Source organism: Monosiga brevicollis, genomic scaffold (genome assembly GCF_000002865.3).
Source record: "Monosiga brevicollis MX1 MONBRscaffold_9 genomic scaffold, whole genome shotgun sequence".
NCBI lineage: Eukaryota > Choanoflagellata > Craspedida > Salpingoecidae > Monosiga > Monosiga brevicollis.
In genome coordinates this window covers 459,949-480,017 of record NW_001865046.1, presented here as the reverse complement: position 1 = coordinate 480,017, position 20,069 = coordinate 459,949, and the positions used below count along the sequence as shown (strand labels likewise).

Sequence of the window (20,069 nt, the reverse complement as noted above, 5' to 3'; positions counted from 1 at the left end):
ATGTCTCCGACGATCAAAGACAAGTTGAGCAGTTCACTCTCATCGCAAGACGTGAAGGCGTGGGAAGGCTCTGTTGTGTCATACCACAACGGCTTGGCACTGTGCCCGAGCTCGGTGGCGTGACTTATGACGGCTGGGCCTGGACTAGCCAGTCGAAGCCACGCCTAAGTGCAACACGTGCCCCACAAATAGGCAGATGCTCAATGCGCCAAGGGCGCGACTCACCCGTGAGGCGCAGCGCTTCCACGGTATCTACTACACCGGTTGATGGCGTCGCACAGGTCGTTGTGCCCGGGTGTTGACAGCTCAACACGAGGACAGGGGCGTTGGAATGGCCCAGAATGGCCGAGTACTCCTCAAACGCGGTGAGCTGAGCTGGCGTCTGATGAATGAACAGAAGATTGTCCCGGCTCGCATCAGCCTTGAGCATGTGGGAGGCATTGACGGCGAACACAAAGGCATCGATGGTGGAGAGCAGTTCACGTGCGGCAGGAGAAAGACCGCTGTGTGTCAGCCTTGCTTGCCCAGCTTGTTGAGGGTTGTTGCGCTCATGCTGGGGGCGTTGGTACAAGGTGATGAGCTCGATGCAACGGCCATTTTCGTGCTGCAGCTCAACACCGCCGCCGATGCCCTGGTGACCGGACACCATGCCTTTGATGCGAAAAGGCCCCGTGTACATGATGTTGGAGACGACATCAAGCTTGGGGATTTCCAAACCCGGACCGCAGATGGCGATGCGCAGGCGACGGCCGGCTGCAGCGAACGAAAAGCGCGACATGGTCGAGGAGGGCGATGTGACTCGTGGTGCTTGCAAACGGGGTCCACAGGGGGAAAAGGCCATGTATCTGTTCTCGTGGTTGACGTAAGCAAGAAGAAAGCGGTGAGAGCACCAAGGGTTTGGTCGTCGTTTATCAACGACTGTATGCACGGGTGGACACGGGTGGATAAAGAGAAGGCGGGCGCCAACGCCAATCCAAGGCTTAATAATCAAAAGCAAATCAGAAGGGCAGTGCTCACGTTTCTTTGACTCGGAAGGTCCGTTGTTGATGACCAGGGTAGCAGCCTGCTTCGACAAATTGCCAGGTGGGCATTTCCCGTCGCAAGCAATCCCGCCAAACGGCATCGCTGCTCGTAAGCTGGTAGAGATAGCGGCAGGTCTGACCGAGGCGACATAACTGCACGCCGCTCAAATGACGGAAAATTCGCTGCAGGATGTCCTCTGGTAGTTGATCAAGGCCCAGATCATGGGGCAGCCGACGCTGACAGCGCTCGCGGCACGATGACCGAGATGATCGACTGGGCAAAGACTTGAGCTCACCCTGAAATCCCCCGGCCTGTGTGGCGCTGAGACAGATGCGCACATCGTCATTGGCACGCAGCCAGGACAGCAAGGTCGTCGTCGCCATGTCCAAAGCTCAATTAAGCAACACACCACCAAACCACAAGCTCAGGAGCACTCATCAGACACACACACGCAAAAGAAATGAGCGTGCCCTCGACTCTTCCCCCGCTTTTTGACGGAGGAGGAGGGAAAAGTGCCAACCAGGCAACGCTTGAGGCTTGTTGGCCGGCCACCATGCTCGAAAGACTTTTTTTAGATACTTCGTCTATTTATAGTCGAACGGAGTCTAATTAGGCGAGGCCCTGTGCTGACAATTGGAAATGTGCAGTGTCAGCAGATCTCGCTGCACCATGCCTATGGTATGGCTGCAGTACTTCAGGGGTAGAGGGCGTCTCTGCGTCTCTGCCTTGAGATTCGCTTGGCTGGAAAGTGCCAACGCAGCCGCTGATTGCCAACACGGCGAATAGACCAAAACGTGCGGCTGTCTGTCTGTCTGTCTGTTTGTCTGTCTGTGTCTGTCTGTTTGTTTGTATGGAGCGTCCCTAGACCACACTTGATGAATCGGGCGTGGCTCAAGTCCCGGGGCATTTTCTTCATCCCTCTATCCGGCTCGATCATTGAGACTCCCATCCTTGTCGATACCTGATATCCATCATCATGGGTCTCGTTGCAAGCAACCTCTTCAACTGGCTCAAGGGCGACATGCATGCCCGAGTAGTCATGGTATGTTTAGAGTCTTCTCGTCTGCACGCACATGCACATCAAGATATAGCGGGACTTGGTATCAGCAATGACCTCCCCACCCCCTTTTTGGCAATTTGTAGGTGGGCTTGGATGCAGCTGGCAAGACAACAATTCTCTACAAGCTCAAACTGGGCGAAGTCATTACGACCATTCCCACCATTGGCTTTAATGTCGAGGAAGTGCAATACAAGGGCTTGTCCATGAACGTCTGGGACGTGGGAGGCCAGTCAAAGATCCGGCCACTCTGGCGCCACTGTAAGTCTGGCTGAAGGGCTCGACGCCAACGTGTCTGAACACCAATGTTGCTGGCCCTCACTGCCGCCTGCCATACTCAGATTACAACAATGTTGATGCCGTCATCTACGTCGTGGATTCGGCTGATGCAGAGCGTGTGGAGGAAGCCCGTGAGGAGCTGCATGACATGCTGAAAGACGTATGTACACAAATCTTTGCACTGGAACTGTGCTGGACAACGGAAGTCACCGTACTGTCCTCACTCTGACCTCATGCTTGCCATGTAGCCGGCACTGCGTAACACCTGCCTGTTGGTGTATGCCAACAAACAAGATGCTGCCGGTGCGCAAGCAACCGCGGCTCTAGCGGAGCGGCTGCAACTGCATGGCCTTGGAAGCCGACAGTGGTATATTCAGCCAACCTGTGCCCTCAAAGCTGATGGGCTCTATGAAGGGCTCGACTGGCTCTCACGTACCCTGCGGACCCGCAAGTAAAGCAGACATTCAATGCCACCTGCTTTGGCCGTCCCTTTTCGTGTCTTTTTTTTTTTTCTTTGTTTTGTTTTGTTCGCATCATTGTTTTCGAAAGCCGATGCAATTGGCCGTGCCATGCATCGACTTTCATGTCTGCTATGTAACCTCTTACTTGCTTTGTGTGGGTGAACGACGTCTCAATCGTATTTGCAAGCTTGTGGCAGTCAGTTGTTGAGTTCACCAAACCAAAATGAGCAGAAGCGAATCATCAAAGTGGTTGACACAACTCAATTATCGCGAAGAAACAAACAACGACAGCTTTGCGCCCAGCGCATCTGGACTTGACTATCTGATTACAATCATCATGAGCAAACAGGATAGCATAGGCTAGCCCATCAGAAGACCCATCTTCCGACACAATACAACATACACACGGGATACACACGGACTTGGCCATGCACAAGCAGAAGACGATTGTTAAAAACAAAACAGCCGAGTCGATCCAACTGTCTGTTCTCGCTGACTTGGTTTGACTAGACTCGGGGAGCTTTAGAGCTTCCACTGAGCATTCCGCGCCTTTTCGATTCGCGCCTCGGCCGCCAAAATGATGCGCTGAATCATGTCGGCATAATTCAGCCCGGCCATTTGGGCCATGAGAGCCGCTTTACCATCATGGCACCAACCCGGGTTGGGGTTGACCTCGAGCAGCTTGAATGTTTGCGTGCGCTTGGAAAAGCGGAAGTCAAATCGACCAAAGTCACGCAGCTCAAAGCGGTTGAACAAGAGGGCGCACTGCTGGTGCAGCTGGCGTCGGTGCTCAGCGCTCACCTCGGCTGGCTTGTACTGCACGTCTGTCCAATAAGGGGACTCGGGATCCCATTTGGACTCATAGGAGAGAATGGGAGGCAAATCGGCGGGCAGCTGGGAAAAGTCCGCCTTTAGAATGGGCAAGAAAAGGGCGCTGTCCGGAATAACGTCACCGACGGCATCCATTTCAGGGTTACCGATAACACCGACGGAGACCTCCTCGCCCTGCAGGTATTCCTGCACAACCACATCCTTGCTCAAGACCGTAGGGTTGGCCCGCACGGCCTCCACGTAGGAGATGAGCTCTTCCACGTTGTTGCAGATGGAGTCGGCAGTGATACCAACTGAGCCATCACCGCGCACGGGCTTGACAAAGACGGGAAAGTCGAGATCCTGTAGAAATTCGGTGGCGGCCGCCTCGTCGATCAAGAGCTGGCGCAAATCCGTTTCGTGAGAGATAAAGACCTCGGCAGGCACGGGAACGCCCAGGCGACGGGCCAGCGCGTTGACCAGGCCCTTGTCGTAGCAGATAGCCAAGCAAGCTGGAGCGGCACCACTGTAGTGCAGACCGAGAATGTCCATCATGGCGGGGACGTGCAGCTCCAGGCGAGCATGGTTGTTGAAGCCTTCGTCGCAGAGGTTGAAGATGACCGGGGGGATGTGCTCGCGAGCCAAAGCGGTGAGGGCCTCGAACATGGAGTCGTGGTGGTTCAAGAAGACGACTTCACGATCCTGTTGAAAGCGCTCAAGGACAACACCTTTCAGCTTTTCGATCGTGAGCAGATCCTCATCATTCCACGTCTGATTGAGCTTCTCCGATGATGGGCGGCTGGGATCGCCCATGACCACCACAAGCTTGGCTGTACCGGGCGTGCTGACACCCGAGATGGTTTGCTCACTGGCCGTGTCGGTGGTCTCAATGGGCAGACTGGCCTGGGTGCCCATGGTCAGGAGCTGAACCTCCGTGGGGGCCTTGCTGGCGCGGATGAACATGCGGTGGGCCATCATACCGAGGTCTTGACCACCGCGGTCGCTCTTCTCGCCTGTGAGAATGTCAATCTGGCGAGGACCAACAAAGCTCGCCTTCTCCAACACAGCGCGCAGCTCTGGGAAGGTGTAGAGGCGCTCGGCATAAAACTGGTCGCGAACGACACCCTTGTTCGTGTCAGTGATGACCTCACGCGAGACCAGGCGGCGGCCGTCACTGGCAAGCTGGCGCTCACGGCAGACGAGGAGCGTATCGTCGATCCACTCCCAGGAGCGAGGGCTAAAGGTATTCTTCATGTGCTCGCCGTCGGTCAGGTCGAGGAGAACGGTACCGCCGGGCTTGAGGACGCGCTGAACTTCAGCAATGACGATTTGATCAACTTCAGCGCGCTCAAAGTAGCCAAAAGAGTTGCCCATGATGGTCACGAGGTCAAACGAATTGGCTTCGTAGGGCAGAGCATCGCAGGTACCGACGGTGAAGTGGACATTCTTTTGGCTGGCATCGGCCCGGGCCTGAGCCGTTTGGATGAGAAAGGCAGACTGATCGAGACCAAAGAGTTGCAAATCGGAGCGACGCTGGGACAACTCGAGAAGATGGCGGCCCTGGCCGCAGCAGAGGTCCAACACGGCAGCTTGATCAGGCAGCGCAACTGCGTTGAGGATGGCATCGACCTCATCGGCGGTAATGTCGGCATTCTCCACAACATCGCCATCCGTCTTCAGGTACCTGACAACCAACAACAAAAGAGACCAAGTAAGCAAAAGAAGAGATAAATGGGTACCAAGCCCGGGCGATCAGAGCCATCTGACAGCAAGGGGCGATTCAGACGTACATTTCATCGAAAAGAGTCTCCCACCACTTTTCAGGGAGCTTGGCCTCCAGCGAGTCGACAATGCCATGGCAGACGGTGTTGGCGCGCTTGGTGGTGGTGGTGGTGGGTGAAGACGATGTGGTGGTGGCGGTGGTCATTGTGGCGCTCGACTCGGAGGGCAAAGTATCGAGGGACAGGCCATCGGCAAGGGTAGTCATAATGCTGGTGGTGTAGGGCAGCTGCGACAAAGACGACGAGTCCAGATTGCGGTGCCACTGGTATTGAAGAAAGGAGGCAGAAGCAGTGGCAGTGGCCAAAGCTGTGTTGTTGAAGGTCAGAGTGTTGCGGGTGGTAATCGACCGCGGGGTGTGTGGCCAAAGGGCAGAGGGTGGCAGAGCTGCTCGAGCTTGCTTGGAACCGTGACAGAGGCAAAGAAAAATGCCAGTCGCTGGCCGGCTGGGGAGGCTCATGTTCGGGTCGGGAGGGGGCCGACCAAGAAAAACGGTAAAAGGGGCACCCCCTGTTGGTGCAAGACTTGCACCAACCACGGGTGGATCAGAGAGACGCCAGATGCTCATTGCTGATGACTGTTGATGGTGTGAGACGCCCTCTCTCTCTCTCCCATTCTCTAACGTTGATGCCCATGTCGTGAATGAAATCCAGCATCAGATTGATGGTGCGAGAAGCCTCAGTTGCAGCAAGCCAGCGCCCTTTTCCCTAACATTGCAAATCCCCCACCCCCCACCCCTTACCGTCAAGCGGTGCCAAGCTCCCTTTGGCCAACAGGCAAAGGGTACGTTGCAGTAAGAAATACATGCACACACACTCTCTCTCACACACACTCTCTCTCTCTTGTCGGTTGCTTGACTGAAAAAGTCACCTCCACGAACTGCTGCAACATATTTTGTCACTCTATTCTGTACTCACCCCCAACCCGCCCACTGTTACATGTGTACGTATGTTTATCCCTCACAATCTCTCTCTGTCCCTCTCAATCTCTCTGTCCCTCTCTCAATCTCTCTCAATCTCTCTCAATCTCTCTCAACCTCTCTCTATTCCTCTCTTACTCTCTCTATCTCTCTCTTCCTTTCTCTATCTCTCAATCACTCTCTCAATCACTCTCTCAATCTCGCTCAATCTCGCTCAATCTCTCTCAATCCCTCTCACTCTCCCTCTCAATCTCCCTCTCAATCTCCCTCTCTCTCTCTCCCTTTGTGATGATGATGGTTTTGCTGATGTTGCAGCAACCAATTTGTCACCAAAACACGGCGGTGTTTGCAGCAAAGCTTGCAAGGGCGATGCATTGCGTGCAATGGCCCCTGACTCTGTCAGAAACGGCAGGCAGCGTGAAGCAGAAAGTGGCAGCTACATGATGTCACGGAGACGGTGGCTACCACGCGCCTCTTGACTGCTCGCTATGCTCGCTCTACACTTGACGTGCCTGTGGACGGTGTTCACTGAAGACCCTCAGGCTTCATTTCCTTGAACGCGTTGCCTACCCGAGTCTTCGCCCTCTTCGTCATTTGCTACCCCGCCCCTTTGCGCCGTGCACCCAAGGAGTCGTGAATGCAGTGGCTGCCGTTGAGCCGGCTCGCTGTGACAACTTTTGCTGCTCTTTCCCGTACCGCCGCTGCCGTCGTCAGCTCAATTGAAAGCCCCCGAACCGGCCTCATGCACACCGCCCCGGCCTCAACCTCGGCCCCGGCTCCGGCCATCACAGCCTCGCCGCTGGCCCATCTCCCTCTCCTGCCCTTTGAAAACATTACCGTTTTGCTAGCCGATCCACGCCAAGACGACCCCGGCTGGACCCCACACGATGATGAGGAGCTTGAGCACCTCAAGGAGGCCCTCTCAGGCATTCCTAACGTCACCATGAGCTGGCTCGATACCCATGCCACCCTTCTTGAACGCTTCAAATCCCAGCCTCCGGCTTTTATCTTCAACTTGTAAGTTTCTCGTCCCACACCCCAACCGTTGCCACCTCGAGTGCACCGGAATGAACGCAGTGCACCATGAACCCTCTCTTTTTTTTTTTTTTTCCCTGCCCGTGCATATCTGGGGCTATGTAGGTGTGATGAAGGCTACAACAACGTCAATGAATGGGAGCCCTACCTACCCGCCCTGATGGACATGCACGGCATCCCGTACACGGGCACCGGTGCCATTGGCCTCACCCTCTGCCGCGACAAGTGGCTCGTCGACTCGGTAGCCAAGGTCAGAAGCGGTCGTCAAGCCCTGCGCCCGACGACACCACCATGACGCTGCCAACTAACCAGCATGTGCATCACTGCCCAACATCTTCTGCACTTACCCTTAGGCATTAAACATTGCTGTTCCTTTTAGCCATGTCTTTGAGCCCAACCACCAAACCGTGAACGAGTTTATCGAGACCCACGTCTTCACCTTTCCCGTGATTGTGCGTCACTTGCGTGCTCTTGGCCGCTCTGCCGACTATCCCTTACTCTATCCTCACGACCGACCTGCTGCTATGCTCGTACCCAATCTGGCAGGTCAAGCCCCGTTGTGGTGATGGAAGCACAGGCATCACCAGCACTTGCATTTGCAATTCCACCCAAGAGCTCGCGGCCCATCTGGAGGACCTTGGTCGGCAGGAGGAGCTGGCGTCCCTTGCCATGTTGGTGCAGCAGTTTCTTGCGGGCCGTGAAATCACCGTGGCTTGCCTCGGAAATCCAGACTCGGGCGACTTTCGTGTGTTGCCCATCCTGGAGCTCGACTATACAAAGCTGCCCCCAGATGCCCCCAAAATCCAGCTCTACGATGCCAAACGTGGCATGGCTCCTGAATTTTGGGAACAGGTCGCTCACATCCATGCCCAATTTGATGATGCCACTCAAGCTTTGATTGAAGACCATTGCGCGAAAATTTTTGACGCCTTGTCCCTGCAAGACTATGCCCGCATCGACTTTCGCTTCGATGACAGTGGGACCCCTCACCTCCTGGACGTCAACCCCAATTGCTGGATCGGCGGCAAGTTCCGCCGAGCGGGCCAGTTGGCTGGCCTCGAATGGCCGCACCTCCTCGAGTCGGTCGTTCGCGCTGCTTGGACTCGCCACCAGCGGCGACCCGATGCTGCCGCCCTGACGGCCCGCGTGCTACAACGCGACGCTCCGACCAAAGACCCCCAGGCCATTCTGGGGCAGACGCTCAAGCGTCTGCAACAGCCCAACACCGTATCCGATGCTGACTTGGCCACGGTCGTCAACGCGCTAGCCACAGCGGATTTCACCTCACAGCAGCACATGCTCGATACCCTCGTGAGCTACAGCGCAGCCCGCCAGGAACAACTGCGCATTGACCTGCCCGATCCCCCCATTGCTCGCCGCAGCGATGGTCCCGACGAATATGCGTGGATGCAAGCCACCTCTAGTGAGGAGTTTCAAACCTTGATTGATGACGAATATGACTATGCTGAGGAAGTCATGGCCCCCACTGCCGACTTTCAGGAGCAATTGGTTGCAGACATGCTCCAGCGCATGCCCACCCGCCCTCCCTTTGCTTTTGACATCAAAGACCACATCTATTTCAGCATCCAAGACTCGGCACGCCACAGCATGATACACGGCCGCTTGGCTACGCAAAGCATCAGCACTGCCCGTGAGGCCCTCGCCCGCGCTTCGGACGACTCTGACACGCGCCGTGCCCTAATTGATCTTGGCGCCACCGTTCTCCTGGATGAAGCGCAGTACGCGGCCGAACACAACTTTGATTTTTGCGATTTTGGCCAGGTTTGCCTTTTTTTCACAACCCTGCTTTTGAGAATCGTCTCGCCATCCACCCTCGCCCTTGCTCATGTTCTTTGGCTTGACCACGACCAACAGATTATCTTGTCTCCACAAGGCCAATACTTTGGTTACACGGTCGATGATCAGGGCGAGGAATGCTACAAGCTGCACATCATCAACGTTGATTCACTGGAGGTACGATACGCCCCGCACTCTGGCCCCCGTCTTCGATCGCCATCAAAAGGGCGAGAGCCGTGCGTGCCACTCATATGGTGTTTGAACCCTCGCTATACCACACTCTCTACAGCCTGTGACGGTTATCGATGACGTCTCTGCCGAATTCTTCTTCACCCAGGACGGTCAGGGGGTCTTCTATTCTGGTATCGGCGAGACGATGCCCAATTCAGTATTCTTGCATCAGCTACACGGCAATGTTCCGCCCCAGGTCGTTTTCCAAGAGACGGATGCCGCCTTTGCCGTAACCTTACACCAGTCCAGCGATGGCAATTACCTGATTATTGACTCGGCCTCCCAGAGCACATCAGAGTGCCTGCTCCTGCCGACTGACCTCAATGTGCGCTTGGGAGGAGCAGCTGCATGGCTGTGTGTCGTGTCGCCTCGCACCCAGGGTGTCAACTATACGTGTGACGTGGCCGGAAATACCCTTTTCATGCGCACCAACCGCGGTGATGCAAAGAATCATCAGCTGGAGGCCGCCACATGTTACTTGCAGGGCGATCGTATTGCGCTGGGTGACTTTTCCGTTTGCATGGCGGCGCGCGAGCACGTTCAGCTGCAGGAGGTCATTGCGTTGGATGGCTACGTGGCCATGGTTGAGCAGAGCTATGCCGCCAAGCAGATTCGCCTCATGCATTTCACCCAAGAAGATGGTGTCGTCGTCGTCTCTTTTGACCATTACATCAGCTTTCCGCATCTTATCTACTCATTCTGGTCCATCACGGGGGGCTGCGACCCCATGCGCCCGGGCCGCGGCCTGCTCCTTCCTTCTCAAAAAGCCGAGAATGTGCGCCTGATGACATTGTTCTACTCGAGCCCCATTTGCCCGACCCAGTTGCTCACGTACGATCCTGACACCCGACGCTTTGATATCAAATTTGCCTCGTCCGTGATCAACTTTGAGGCCTTCCGCTATAAGGAGCGCCGCCTGACTGCCATCAGCCAGGACGGTACCCAGGTACGCCTTGGACCAATTGTTGTCCTGTTCTCGTTCTACCTGCATGGGCTCCTTTTTCTCCAGTTGACTGCACCCAACAACCACCGATGCCTATAGCTTGAAAGTCCTTATGCTGTTCCTCTCATACACCTTTTCTCCTGGTCCCACCTGCCCTTTTCCACAACAGGTGCCCATTTCTTTGATCTACAATCAAGCCATTCATACAGAAAAACCACGCAATCAACCCTGCGTCCTGTATGGCTATGGTGCCTACGGCTCATCTGTCGAGCTCAACTTTTCACCCGCTGTCCTGTCTCTTTTGGACCGGGGTGTGGTCTACGCCGTAGCCCACGTGCGGTACGTTGCTTTCTTCTTTGAAAAAAAAAAAAAAAAGAAAAAACCTGCTGCTTCAAACTACCTCGGGCGTTCTCTCTCCCTCTCTCTCTCTCTATCGCCTTTCTTTTCCTCGAAACTAATATTCGGCCCAAACTGGGTCGTGCATGCTTGCTTAGGGGTGGCTCGGAGCTTGGCGCCACATGGTATTTTGAGGGTCGCCGTGAGCACAAGAAAAATAGCTTTTTTGACATGATCGCCTGCGCCGAGCATCTGGTCACCAGCGGCATTACATCCAAGAGCAAACTGGCCTTGACAGGCCGGTCAGCGGGTGGTCTGTTGGTTGGTGCTGTTTTGAACATGCGACCTGATCTATGCGCGGCAGCCCTTCTGAAGGTTCCTTTCTTGGACGTGGTGACCACGGTGCAAGATGCCTCGGCACCATACACTGCCTATGAGTACGAAGAATGGGGCGATCCTGAGGACCCCATCATGATGGGCTACATGCGCAGCTACTGCCCCTACACAAACCTTCGTCCCGGCAAGACGTATCCCTACGTCATGTGTGTAACCGCAACCAACGACAACCTGGTCAGCGTAGCACAGCCTACCAAGTGGGTGCATCGTCTGCGTCAAGTCAAGGGGGACTGGAAGCCTGTCCTTTTGCGCGCCAACTCGGGCGGACATATGGGGCAGACAGGCTTGGATCATTACCATGACTTGGCTTTTGAGCATGCATTCTTGCTACAACATGTGGCCCCTGAGTTGGGCGTGCGCCAGCTTCGCGAAATCCAACCGCGCAAGCCCCATGGACGTGCGTCAGAGGCTCGGCGCCCACGCTCCGGTACCGCCAAGAAGTATCCCGTTGTGCGCTTCCAACCACAATGGAGCTCGGCATAGCTTCGGAGAGCCACCGCAATTGTGGGCGTATATATGACACAGTTTGAGGTGATACTCACATACTCACGACGCACTAGGGGGCCGCTGTAATAGGCCTGATGCTCCAGTCGAGGGGGCCACCTCGTGAAATCAATGAAAAAAATTCTTTCTCATCGATTCTTTTTGGGATGTGGGAGGGAGAATTCTCAAGGCAAGCAGAGGAAACAAACAACCATAATCTGCTTGGAAGACACAAACTCAGAAGAGAATAACAGATATTTGCGCTTGGCGCGGATCGGCACAGAGCCAATGAGGGTGCGGGAAGACATGGCACTGGCTCGTATCCAAAGGATGGTCAACATGGAACAACAAGAATGAAAGGAATAAGAGCACGTCTTCTCAACAACGACAAACAATTTGGAATGACCTTAAGGGCTGCCACTGCCGTCAATACTCGATATCTGGGAAGCCCAGCGCAATGTAGGCAGAGGTGCTATGAAAAAGCCTGAGGCCAGTGTCGGGACACAAGACACAAAAGAGCGACGATCGACGATCGACGCTCAAGCCACTGAACTACGGTTCTCCTTCAGGGTAGGCAGGATGCGGCGAAGACCCTCAATCATCTCAAGGCGAGTCTTGGCCTTGGTCAAGACAACTTTCCCGCTGTGAAAGACCAACAAAACAACCGAGGGGTCCTGCATTCGGTAGGTCAGGCCTGGAAACGTCTCGGGATCGTATGTCACAAATTTGGAGTGCTCCATATGTAGCTTGTGCAAGTCAATCTTAAAGCCCACGTCCACCCTAAAACGCATTCAGGGACACAGCATCACGCATTTGAGCAATCATCAGGAAGGGCCGTATTAGATGATCATCGCGAGATGTGATCTCATGGCAGATGGTTTGGGCAGTGCTTGACGTACTTGCCCACGACGTTGTGAATTTTAAAGCCGGTGGGCGTGACGGCAATGTTACAACGCTTAATCACGATATCCTGGAACTTGCTCCAGGCTTGCTCAGCCTGCTCCTCACTGGACAATGTGTGGGGAAAGTGATATTATGCTCTCGTTAGAGAGCCAGAGCCAGCACCAGAGCCAGAAACGCAAACAGTGCGCTCAGGTGCGGATGAGGCGGGGGGCCGCGGTGTACCTTTTGCAGCCCATGATGACGAGCTTGCCAGAGGAGAAGAGAAGGCCTGTACTGTGAGGCAGCTTGTTACGAATAACACACGCAGCAAAGCGGCGAGGATTATACTCGATGTTGCGGGTCTTCTTCTGCACTTCAGCGAGATTGACCTTGCCCGAAAAGTAGCCGGTGGCGACCACATTTCTGCGCAAAAGCGAACAAAGAGACCAATGAGGGCCTTGCACTGCCACAACCTTTGTCGCCGCTATACCCGACAGATGCCAAGCCAAGCCCGAGCCAAGCCAAGCCAAGGTGGCACACGCAGCGGGGGCACGGGACCACGTACTCGACGGTCGGGGTGATGCCATCCGCGGGCCGTACATCCGTGGCGGTCGGAAGAGAAGTCGCCGAGTTCTCCGTGGCTTCAACCTTGACATTGCCTTTAGCGGCCATGTTGAAGGTAGAGAAAGTGTGGTGGCAGGCACCTGCACAACATCCAACCCCAATCGTCTCACCGCACGACGCCAAAACCCGCCGAAGATGACGCTATCCCCTCGCAATGCAAATCGCCTCGCTCTCGCGCTCTCTCTCTTCTTCTTCTCTTGCGAGAAAAATGTCTCTCTCTCTCTCTCTCTCTCTCTGTGGTACCACATGTTAGTCTCTGGCTTTGAACGCTTATATCTTCTCATTCTTGTTAGTTTGCGACGATTTCCCATACCTAACATGGTAACGTTATACGTTATTCTTTGCCATTCTCTACATCATCTCTATGATTTACTACATTTACGTTACTAAAAGGGGAATGGGTTAAAGGTCTGTTGTCCAAAGTGTGACGTTTGACACGGTATCTCAGAGAACCTGACGACCAGAGGGCATTCTCTCCTTCAGATTGCAGAACGACCCACCAGCACTTGAGCGAGCCGCTCCAGGGTGCGAGGCGTGCCATTGAACGGACCGGTTGGACGAGCCAACTACCATTGGGCGGGGCGTCAGATGCCGGTGCTTAGGCTGCGACTCACCTAAACTCCAGCGCAGTTTGTTCTTTTAATTTGGCGCCCGTGCGCTCGTACCTCTTCGCGCTAACCCCCTTGCTCAATGCTCGAGCTTGGTGATGGGATGGCAACCCAAAGTCGTTGCGCTTGACTGCTGGCACCATGACCCCTACACTGGCTCAGTCACCGCGACGCCGGATGTCCGCAGCAGGGTTGGAGCCCGCTGATGCGCTACCTCGCCCCTCGAGCCGCTTTGCCGCTGCACATGCTACTCGGCTTGGACCCGCGGCGACAACTGCCGCGCGGTACAGTGGGCGATCTGGCACCGGCTCGGGCCTCAACAACCCTGGCTCAGCGGGCATTGGGCGGCGAGCATCAAGTTTGGCACCGCGAATGGGCCTGTTTCGCCCGAAAAGCATCACACCCCTGGACGTAGCATCCCGCAGCCATCGTCTGAGTGAAAATGGATATGGCGGTGTCAGCTTACCGGGCATAGCCCTACCGGCCCGGCCGCCGGCCGCCCCGGCTGCGCGCCCGCCCACCTACCCACGACAGGACAGTTTGCCATCCGTACACGTGGCCAGCAACCGCTCGCCTCTGCAGCGCCGTCGTGGCTTGCGCAATCTGGGCAACACCTGCTATATGAATGCCTGCTTGCAATGCCTCTATCATTTGCCAGCCTTTCGACAAAGCGTGCTTGCGGCAAGCCCCTTGGGTGATCGTCACGGGCTTCTCCAAGCTGTGCAGCGCACCTTCGAGCAGCTAGGCACCCCAAACCCGCAGGCGGTAGCCCCGTTTGCTTTGCAGCACGCTGCTGCACGCGCGAATGACATGTTTGTGGGCTATGAGCAACATGATGCTGAAGAGCTCTTGCGCACAATCCTGTTTGCACTCCATGATGCCACCAAGACGCCATCTGCCACACCACCTGCTGGCCAAGCCCCCGTGCCGGTGATGGTTGGCTTTGAGCAGCTACTGCGACGCCATCGACAGCTTGAGCCAGGCCCCATGCTTCCCCATTTTGAAGGCTGGACCCGCTCGACCGTCACGTGTCGTTCCTGTGGCCATCGATCTGCCACCTTTGAACCGTTTGTTGATCTTTCTTTGGACTTGCCCGCCTTGGCATCTCCGCCTACCACTGAGGCTTGTTTGGCCTGCTACACTCAGCCTGAGGATTTGGCGGGCGATCATCGTATTCTCTGCGATGCTTGCCACAAGAACCAGCCAGTCACAAAGCAGGTGGCCTTGGAGCTCCTACCACCCATCTTGATTGTGCATTTCAAGCGCTTTCAACACACGTATGTTGCTTTGCCCATTATATCCTGCCTTCTCTCTGATCTAGCCCCGGCTCTTGCGCTCGTACCTGCTGTGCGCCACCCTAATGACGTGTGCTCTCCTCGATGGTTTTCTTCGGCAGAGGGCATGTCAGCCGAAAATTAACCACCCCGGTCACTCTGACAGGGTCTGAGCTGAATCTGGCGCCCTTTTTATCTGGTTTGTTTGTGTGATTCGACCGAAAGCCTGGGCGCCTGGGCTCTGCGCACGGAACGTGATGACTCATCCGTGTGTCTTTGCTGCTGTCAGACGAGGCTGCCGCTCGCTCGGACCCCACCGTGTATCGGCTTGTGGGTGTTGTCAACCATGTAGGCTCGTTGTTTGGAGGTCATTACACGGCACAGTGCCTGGATCTGCGCACCAATGCTTGGTGTGACTTCAATGATGCCACCGCTCGACTATGTACCGCTCCAGCCACGGTCAGTCCTAGTAACGCCGTTTGCCTGAACCCCTCTCCCTGCGTGTTCCGGCCTGCCTGCACCGCATTCGCCGTCTAACCTGCCTTGCGCGGGGCGGTGGCTGCTTGTGTAGTCCTCCAGCGTGTACCTGGCCTTTTATTTGCGAAGCGATGGTGGCGCTCGCCGAAGCCGGGCGGGCAGCCGCGTCAGCAGTCGGAGTAGTAGCACTTCATCGAGTGCGCGAGCTACTACCAAATTGGTGCCAACAGCTACTCGCCCCCGCTGACCTGTTAATATCTTGCCCGTTACTCCAATCAGACAGCCCTTGTGCGCGAGCGAAGGGTATTGGTTTTGGGACTCTCGGTGTCTGTTAGCGCTGTATTTTTTTTCTAAGGGAACCATCAATTGATGTGTCGAGGCAGTCGCTGCAAACTTGCTCGTCTTTACGATTGTTCGAACGGCATCTGTGCCACCTGCCCTTGCACCCTCTAGCTCCCTCTGCCAACGAGTGAGATACTAAAAGATGTTATTGAAATTGACAAAATCAATGGATGTGGGTCACGGTCACGACACGAACAAAATGCTTGCTGAAGTGGCACCAATGCCTCTTCCAAAGTAGTGCCTGGGGAGGTGTAAGTTTGTGTGAATGTTGTAAAAGTCCGGCCAACACATTTACAGGTCTACGTTTCTAGGTGTCGCGCTGGCTTCCCTCCTCAAACCCACTGCTTCGCTCCTGTACAGATCTGCCTTGTTATCGACCAGGCCACCATGCCCCTTCCTTCCCTCTTACGACAACATCATGGGAGCTGAAGAAGTAAAAAATCATTCAAAAATCAACCGAAATTCGCTAAAAATCATCAGTGTGTGTGTGTGTGTGTGTGTCTAGTGTTCTTTCTCTCTTCGCTTGCTTGCTCTCTCACATTCCCACTGTGTGTGTGTGTGGGTGTGTGTGCGTGCTTGCTCACGGCTGTGGCAGCGGCTGGAGGTACGGCCAGTGGGGGCTTCGGACGGTGTTGTGTCTTGTTGCGACCATGACGGCGGCAGGTGCGGCAGGCGCCGTTGCTACGGCTGCAAACACGAGCAAGGTGTCGCCACCGCCCCCGCTGGTGCCGCGGGAAGGGTTGGCACGGCTGATCCTACTAAAGCCGAAGCTTCTCGAGCCGGCTGCTACCGCTGCCAGCTCCCCCGCACCGCTCACACAGCAGATCCTGACCGTACCAGGTGAGACCACCCACACCAAGTCTTTGAGACATCGAACCTGATGGGCTCAACATCGCATCTTGGCATCACCGCCTCACCGCTCTTCGTCGGTGCAACAGCGACAGAGCTCATTACCGACATTCACAAAGAGCTGACCAGCACAAAGGCGGTGAGTCCTTGTGTCTCATTCCTTGCTGTACACACGTTGTAGAGAGGCCTGGTGCACAGAGTCACCCACAAATCTGCGCCTTGGCAAGTTGTGGGCCTTTGCCCTTTTTAAAAAATATCGTAAATCACCGTGGGTGCTCATGATGCATCACAATCCGTCACCAGCTATCTAGCAAGCCAGCCGTGGTCACCAATGCCGTGGCCAGCTGCTGGGCTCTCGTCACGCACCACCAACTGTCTTTTGAGGACCTCGAGGCCAACCTTAACTCTGGCGTGTTAGACTGGATGCTCCGAGATGTCCAAGCCCCCGAATCTCCACCAAAACCGGATGCAACCATCCTACTGCAAGCGTACTTTCCAGCCCTACTTCGCCTCGACGCTCAGGGTTCAAGCTCCAATACTGCAGCCGATGAAGGTCGGGTTGACTGAACGTCTGTTTTGGCTCTGGTGCACACCGGGGTCAGCTTACTCTTGTCTCTTTCTTGCGACTACTTCTGTCATCTGGGTTACTGCATCGGGCCACAGAGCTGATATCCCAGGCGCTAGAGTGTATGCTATGCAAACCACCTCCCGTGGTCAAACTGTATCCCAAGTCTTCACCGGAAACTGAAGCAATCAAACCGGCTGCACGCATGGCCCTGCGACTCGCGCGGCATCATCTTAAGACGCACAACGATGGCAAAGCCCGACACGTGGCACAAGCCATACTCCCACACATTGCAAAGAGCGCTGAAGGCCTGTTGTCATCGTTTCAAGCCATTATGGTGAGGGTCACGGGGCACATGCCTGCCTGCCACTTACTATTCCCAAAAACTAATTTTGGACCAACAGTACCGCCAAACTTTTCATCTCTGATTTTTGGCATGACTCCTGCAGCGGGCAACACGAGAATCAACGGATCACAAATCGGCCGAGTCTCCACACGTCGCTGCCCACACCACACCCAAGCGAGCAAAACAAGAACAGCTCGGGCAGGCAACGACGATGACGCGCCAGGTGCGGCTTCCTCCCAAACGAGCGCGTCGTTCACCCCTTCTCGAGCATAGTTTACTCGTCTGCATCTCACCCCAACTTGTCCTCGCCCGTCCTGGGTATAGAAGGGCCACAAATTGTTTGAACAACCCCCTAAAGCCGGCCAAATGGCGCCCCCAAAGGTACGTCCCAAATCTCACGGGTGGCAGCAGCTGGCTGCCAGAATGTTAGCAGCTCACAATGATTTTTGCAGTGGAACGATTTATGGGCCCAACAGTTTAAGCCGCTCGCAAACATTTTATCTGAGGCCCTTGAAGCCGACACTTCGCAGGTTTAAAAACCACTTGCTTCACTAGCTGTCATGGGCTTTCAAAAACCGTGAATGTGCTCATCATCGTGATCATGTCCCTTGTTATCAGCTTGTCAATGGCGTGGGCGAGCGCCTGCTCTCGACAATCGACGCCCAGCTCTGTTGCAACACGCCACCACTCAGGTATCCTGATGCTCCAAATGCCACTCGGCCCCAAAACTGCATATGCAAGTGCATCATCCGCATCATCCGCATCATCATCTATTGACGCAACAACGGTCATATTGTCTCAGGTCTCCATGGCGTCTGGAGGCGTGGACCACCTCTCCGATTGCGCGCCCAGATGTTTGCCAGATCTTGTTTGACTGCTGCTGGGCTGTTGATCAGGTAGGCATGTTGGATCCATGAACTTGCCTCACATCCTTAGGACCAAGTGAGTCTGATCTGTCTCTCATCCTGGTTGGTCGACGGGATTTGATCCTCCCAGACGACCTCGATTCGCGCTGCAGAGGGTCACGCGTCCGTCAAATCGGTATCTTCACCTCGGGTCGATGCGCTTCAGTCTGCTGCAAGCTCACTCTCGCTACACCCTGACGCTTGGCGCCCTTTGACACGAGGTACCGCTCTCCTATCTTTGCACACGCTAGCACGCGCTTGCAAAGCTGCCATTTTCTCATTTTCCCCGAAATCTTCCCCAGCTGCAACAAGTCGATTGGCACTCATAAACAGTGATGACTCTGCCTTGTGTCAACGCTGCGCTTTACTCCTGAGCCGTATGTTTAAATGACTAAAACGGCTCCTGCATTTGTGTCGTCCACGCCTTTGTTCCTGGGCTCTAGTCAACCGTTTCTGCTTGATCCTCATGGCACATGTATCGCCCCTTTGCGCGGTCAACGTTTTCAGGACAAGGCGCGTTCCAACAGGCTGCTCTTTGCTTAACCTATTCATTGGCCAATGCTGGTACCATCCCTCTCAGCAGAACGAAGCAGCTGGCCCAGGAGCTGTTCGACGCTCTTCTGCAGCCTGCAACGCTGTTTTGGGTCAGATGTGATTGCTTGTCATTGCACCTGTGGAAGCCAACCAGCATAGCACCGGCCCTTGCTCAGGTTTATTTTCGCCTTTTTTTTCTCTGCTGCGTTTGTTGTTTGCAGGCTTTGGTGGTGGCGCAGTACGTCTGGCCTATTCCCTTCAAGCAGCTAGTAGACCTCATGGGTCAGGTGGCGGGTATGTCATCGGTGCAAGTGATGGGTATCGAGTGGTATAGGGGCCATTCCTTGCACGCAGGCTTGTTGAGGGGCAATGTCAAGGCAACAACCAACGTGACAGGGGTCCCTGGCTTTCGCTTGGCACTCATAACTTTGTTTACAGGTACACCGTTTAGCACAGCAAGCTTTGTGTTGGAATTTCAGGTGCGGATCAACTGCGTGGCTGCCAGCCCCTGAAGTCACTCTGATCTGAGACGAGAACCAGGGAGCTTTTTGCCCTTCCTCAGTGCATGCTCTGCTGCTACTCGTTAGACCCACGGAGTTTTGCTACGGTCAGGCACACTAGCCGAGCTGGTCCTGCACCAGTTTCCAGCTCTGCAGCATTTTGAGCCTGCAATGAACATATCCTCGCTCAGAGACACAGAGCTACTGGGCAGTGAAAATGCAGCCTCGACGGCAGCACTTTACGAGCTGGAGGGTATTGCTCAACAGCTACAGAATATTCTACAGGCGCAGACCATGTTTGATTTTCAGTAGCATACGCACCGAGTGCGGCCTACTTTGAAAAAGCGGTTGAAATGATTGGGGTCAATTCTGCAACAATCTGCCGCACATGCTCAGATCTTAGAGCTACTAGACACGGCAACGCCAGCATGTGCACCTGTGCTCCAAGAACAATTCAAACTTCTGAAAAAGGAACACAATTTAACATGACACGCACACACACACAAAAGCAAGCAGACACTTCATCACCATCAACAAGGCTTCAAGCTCAAGAATGGGGACGCGCACTCACTATGGGGTAGGGATAGAAAGACAATAAGGTACAAAGGGTTGGG

General features: G+C 54.9%; 6 protein-coding genes across 6 annotated transcripts; 3 read left to right on the top strand and 3 right to left on the bottom strand.

Moving 5' to 3' along the window:
- Nucleotides 1-124: 124 nt before the first annotated feature.
- On the bottom strand, nucleotides 125-1,123 carry MONBRDRAFT_7969 (uncharacterized protein; the record flags this gene model as incomplete). The annotated part of the gene is made up of 1 exon (XM_001745467.1): nucleotides 125-1,123. One exon carries the CDS (start codon nucleotides 1,121-1,123, stop codon nucleotides 125-127), a length of 999 nt encoding a protein of 332 aa, XP_001745519.1.
- Nucleotides 1,124-1,999: 876 nt separating this feature from the next.
- MONBRDRAFT_36954 (uncharacterized protein) lies at nucleotides 2,000-3,011 on the top strand (the record flags this gene model as incomplete). Its single annotated transcript, XM_001745607.1, has 4 exons — nucleotides 2,000-2,065; nucleotides 2,167-2,341; nucleotides 2,422-2,519; nucleotides 2,608-3,011. The coding sequence occupies 4 exons, from the start codon at nucleotides 2,000-2,002 to the stop codon at nucleotides 2,812-2,814; spliced, it is 546 nt and encodes a 181-aa protein (XP_001745659.1). The 3' UTR covers nucleotides 2,815-3,011.
- Nucleotides 3,012-3,342: 331 nt separating this feature from the next.
- MONBRDRAFT_25176 (uncharacterized protein) lies at nucleotides 3,343-5,869 on the bottom strand (the record flags this gene model as incomplete). Its single annotated transcript, XM_001745466.1, has 2 exons — nucleotides 3,343-5,314; nucleotides 5,421-5,869. The coding sequence occupies 2 exons, from the start codon at nucleotides 5,867-5,869 to the stop codon at nucleotides 3,343-3,345; spliced, it is 2,421 nt and encodes an 806-aa protein (XP_001745518.1).
- Nucleotides 5,870-7,070: 1,201 nt separating this feature from the next.
- Nucleotides 7,071-11,549, top strand: MONBRDRAFT_25175 (uncharacterized protein; the record flags this gene model as incomplete). The annotated part of the gene is made up of 8 exons (XM_001745606.1): nucleotides 7,071-7,345; nucleotides 7,469-7,613; nucleotides 7,717-7,815; nucleotides 7,910-9,145; nucleotides 9,239-9,337; nucleotides 9,450-10,337; nucleotides 10,504-10,673; nucleotides 10,829-11,549. 8 exons carry the CDS (start codon nucleotides 7,071-7,073, stop codon nucleotides 11,547-11,549), a joined length of 3,633 nt encoding a protein of 1,210 aa, XP_001745658.1.
- Nucleotides 11,550-11,689: 140 nt separating this feature from the next.
- On the bottom strand, nucleotides 11,690-13,242 carry MONBRDRAFT_36953 (uncharacterized protein). The gene is made up of 4 exons (XM_001745465.1): nucleotides 12,997-13,242; nucleotides 12,675-12,854; nucleotides 12,449-12,556; nucleotides 11,690-12,329 (listed from the first exon to the last, which is right to left on the bottom strand). The coding sequence occupies exons 1-4, from the start codon at nucleotides 13,101-13,103 to the stop codon at nucleotides 12,089-12,091; spliced, it is 636 nt and encodes a 211-aa protein (XP_001745517.1). The 5' UTR covers nucleotides 13,104-13,242; the 3' UTR covers nucleotides 11,690-12,088.
- Nucleotides 13,191-19,767, top strand: MONBRDRAFT_25174 (uncharacterized protein; the record flags this gene model as incomplete). Its single annotated transcript, XM_001745605.1, has 18 exons — nucleotides 13,191-13,303; nucleotides 13,826-13,947; nucleotides 14,079-14,940; nucleotides 15,060-15,136; nucleotides 15,290-15,396; nucleotides 16,237-16,360; nucleotides 16,420-16,596; nucleotides 16,695-16,744; nucleotides 16,909-17,158; nucleotides 17,269-17,507; nucleotides 17,620-17,739; nucleotides 17,841-17,897; nucleotides 18,135-18,208; nucleotides 18,417-18,458; nucleotides 19,002-19,065; nucleotides 19,177-19,249; nucleotides 19,394-19,434; nucleotides 19,543-19,767. The coding sequence occupies 18 exons, from the start codon at nucleotides 13,191-13,193 to the stop codon at nucleotides 19,765-19,767; spliced, it is 2,817 nt and encodes a 938-aa protein (XP_001745657.1).
- Nucleotides 19,768-20,069: the final 302 nt, after the last annotated feature.

What these genes read in the sequence shown, in the direction of transcription:
- MONBRDRAFT_36953 (XM_001745465.1), bottom strand. Translation starts at nt 13,103, where the DNA reads ATGGCCGCTAAAGGCAATGTCAAGGTTGAAGCCACGGAGAACTCGGCG. An exon ending in GGCATCACCCCGACCGTCGA is followed by an intron (nt 12,855 to 12,996) that starts GTACGTGGTCCC and finishes GCTTTTGCGCAG; the next exon opens with AAATGTGGTCGCCACCGGCT. An exon ending in GTCATCATGGGCTGCAAAAG is followed by an intron (nt 12,557 to 12,674) that starts GTACACCGCGGC and finishes CACATTGTCCAG; the next exon opens with TGAGGAGCAGGCTGAGCAAG.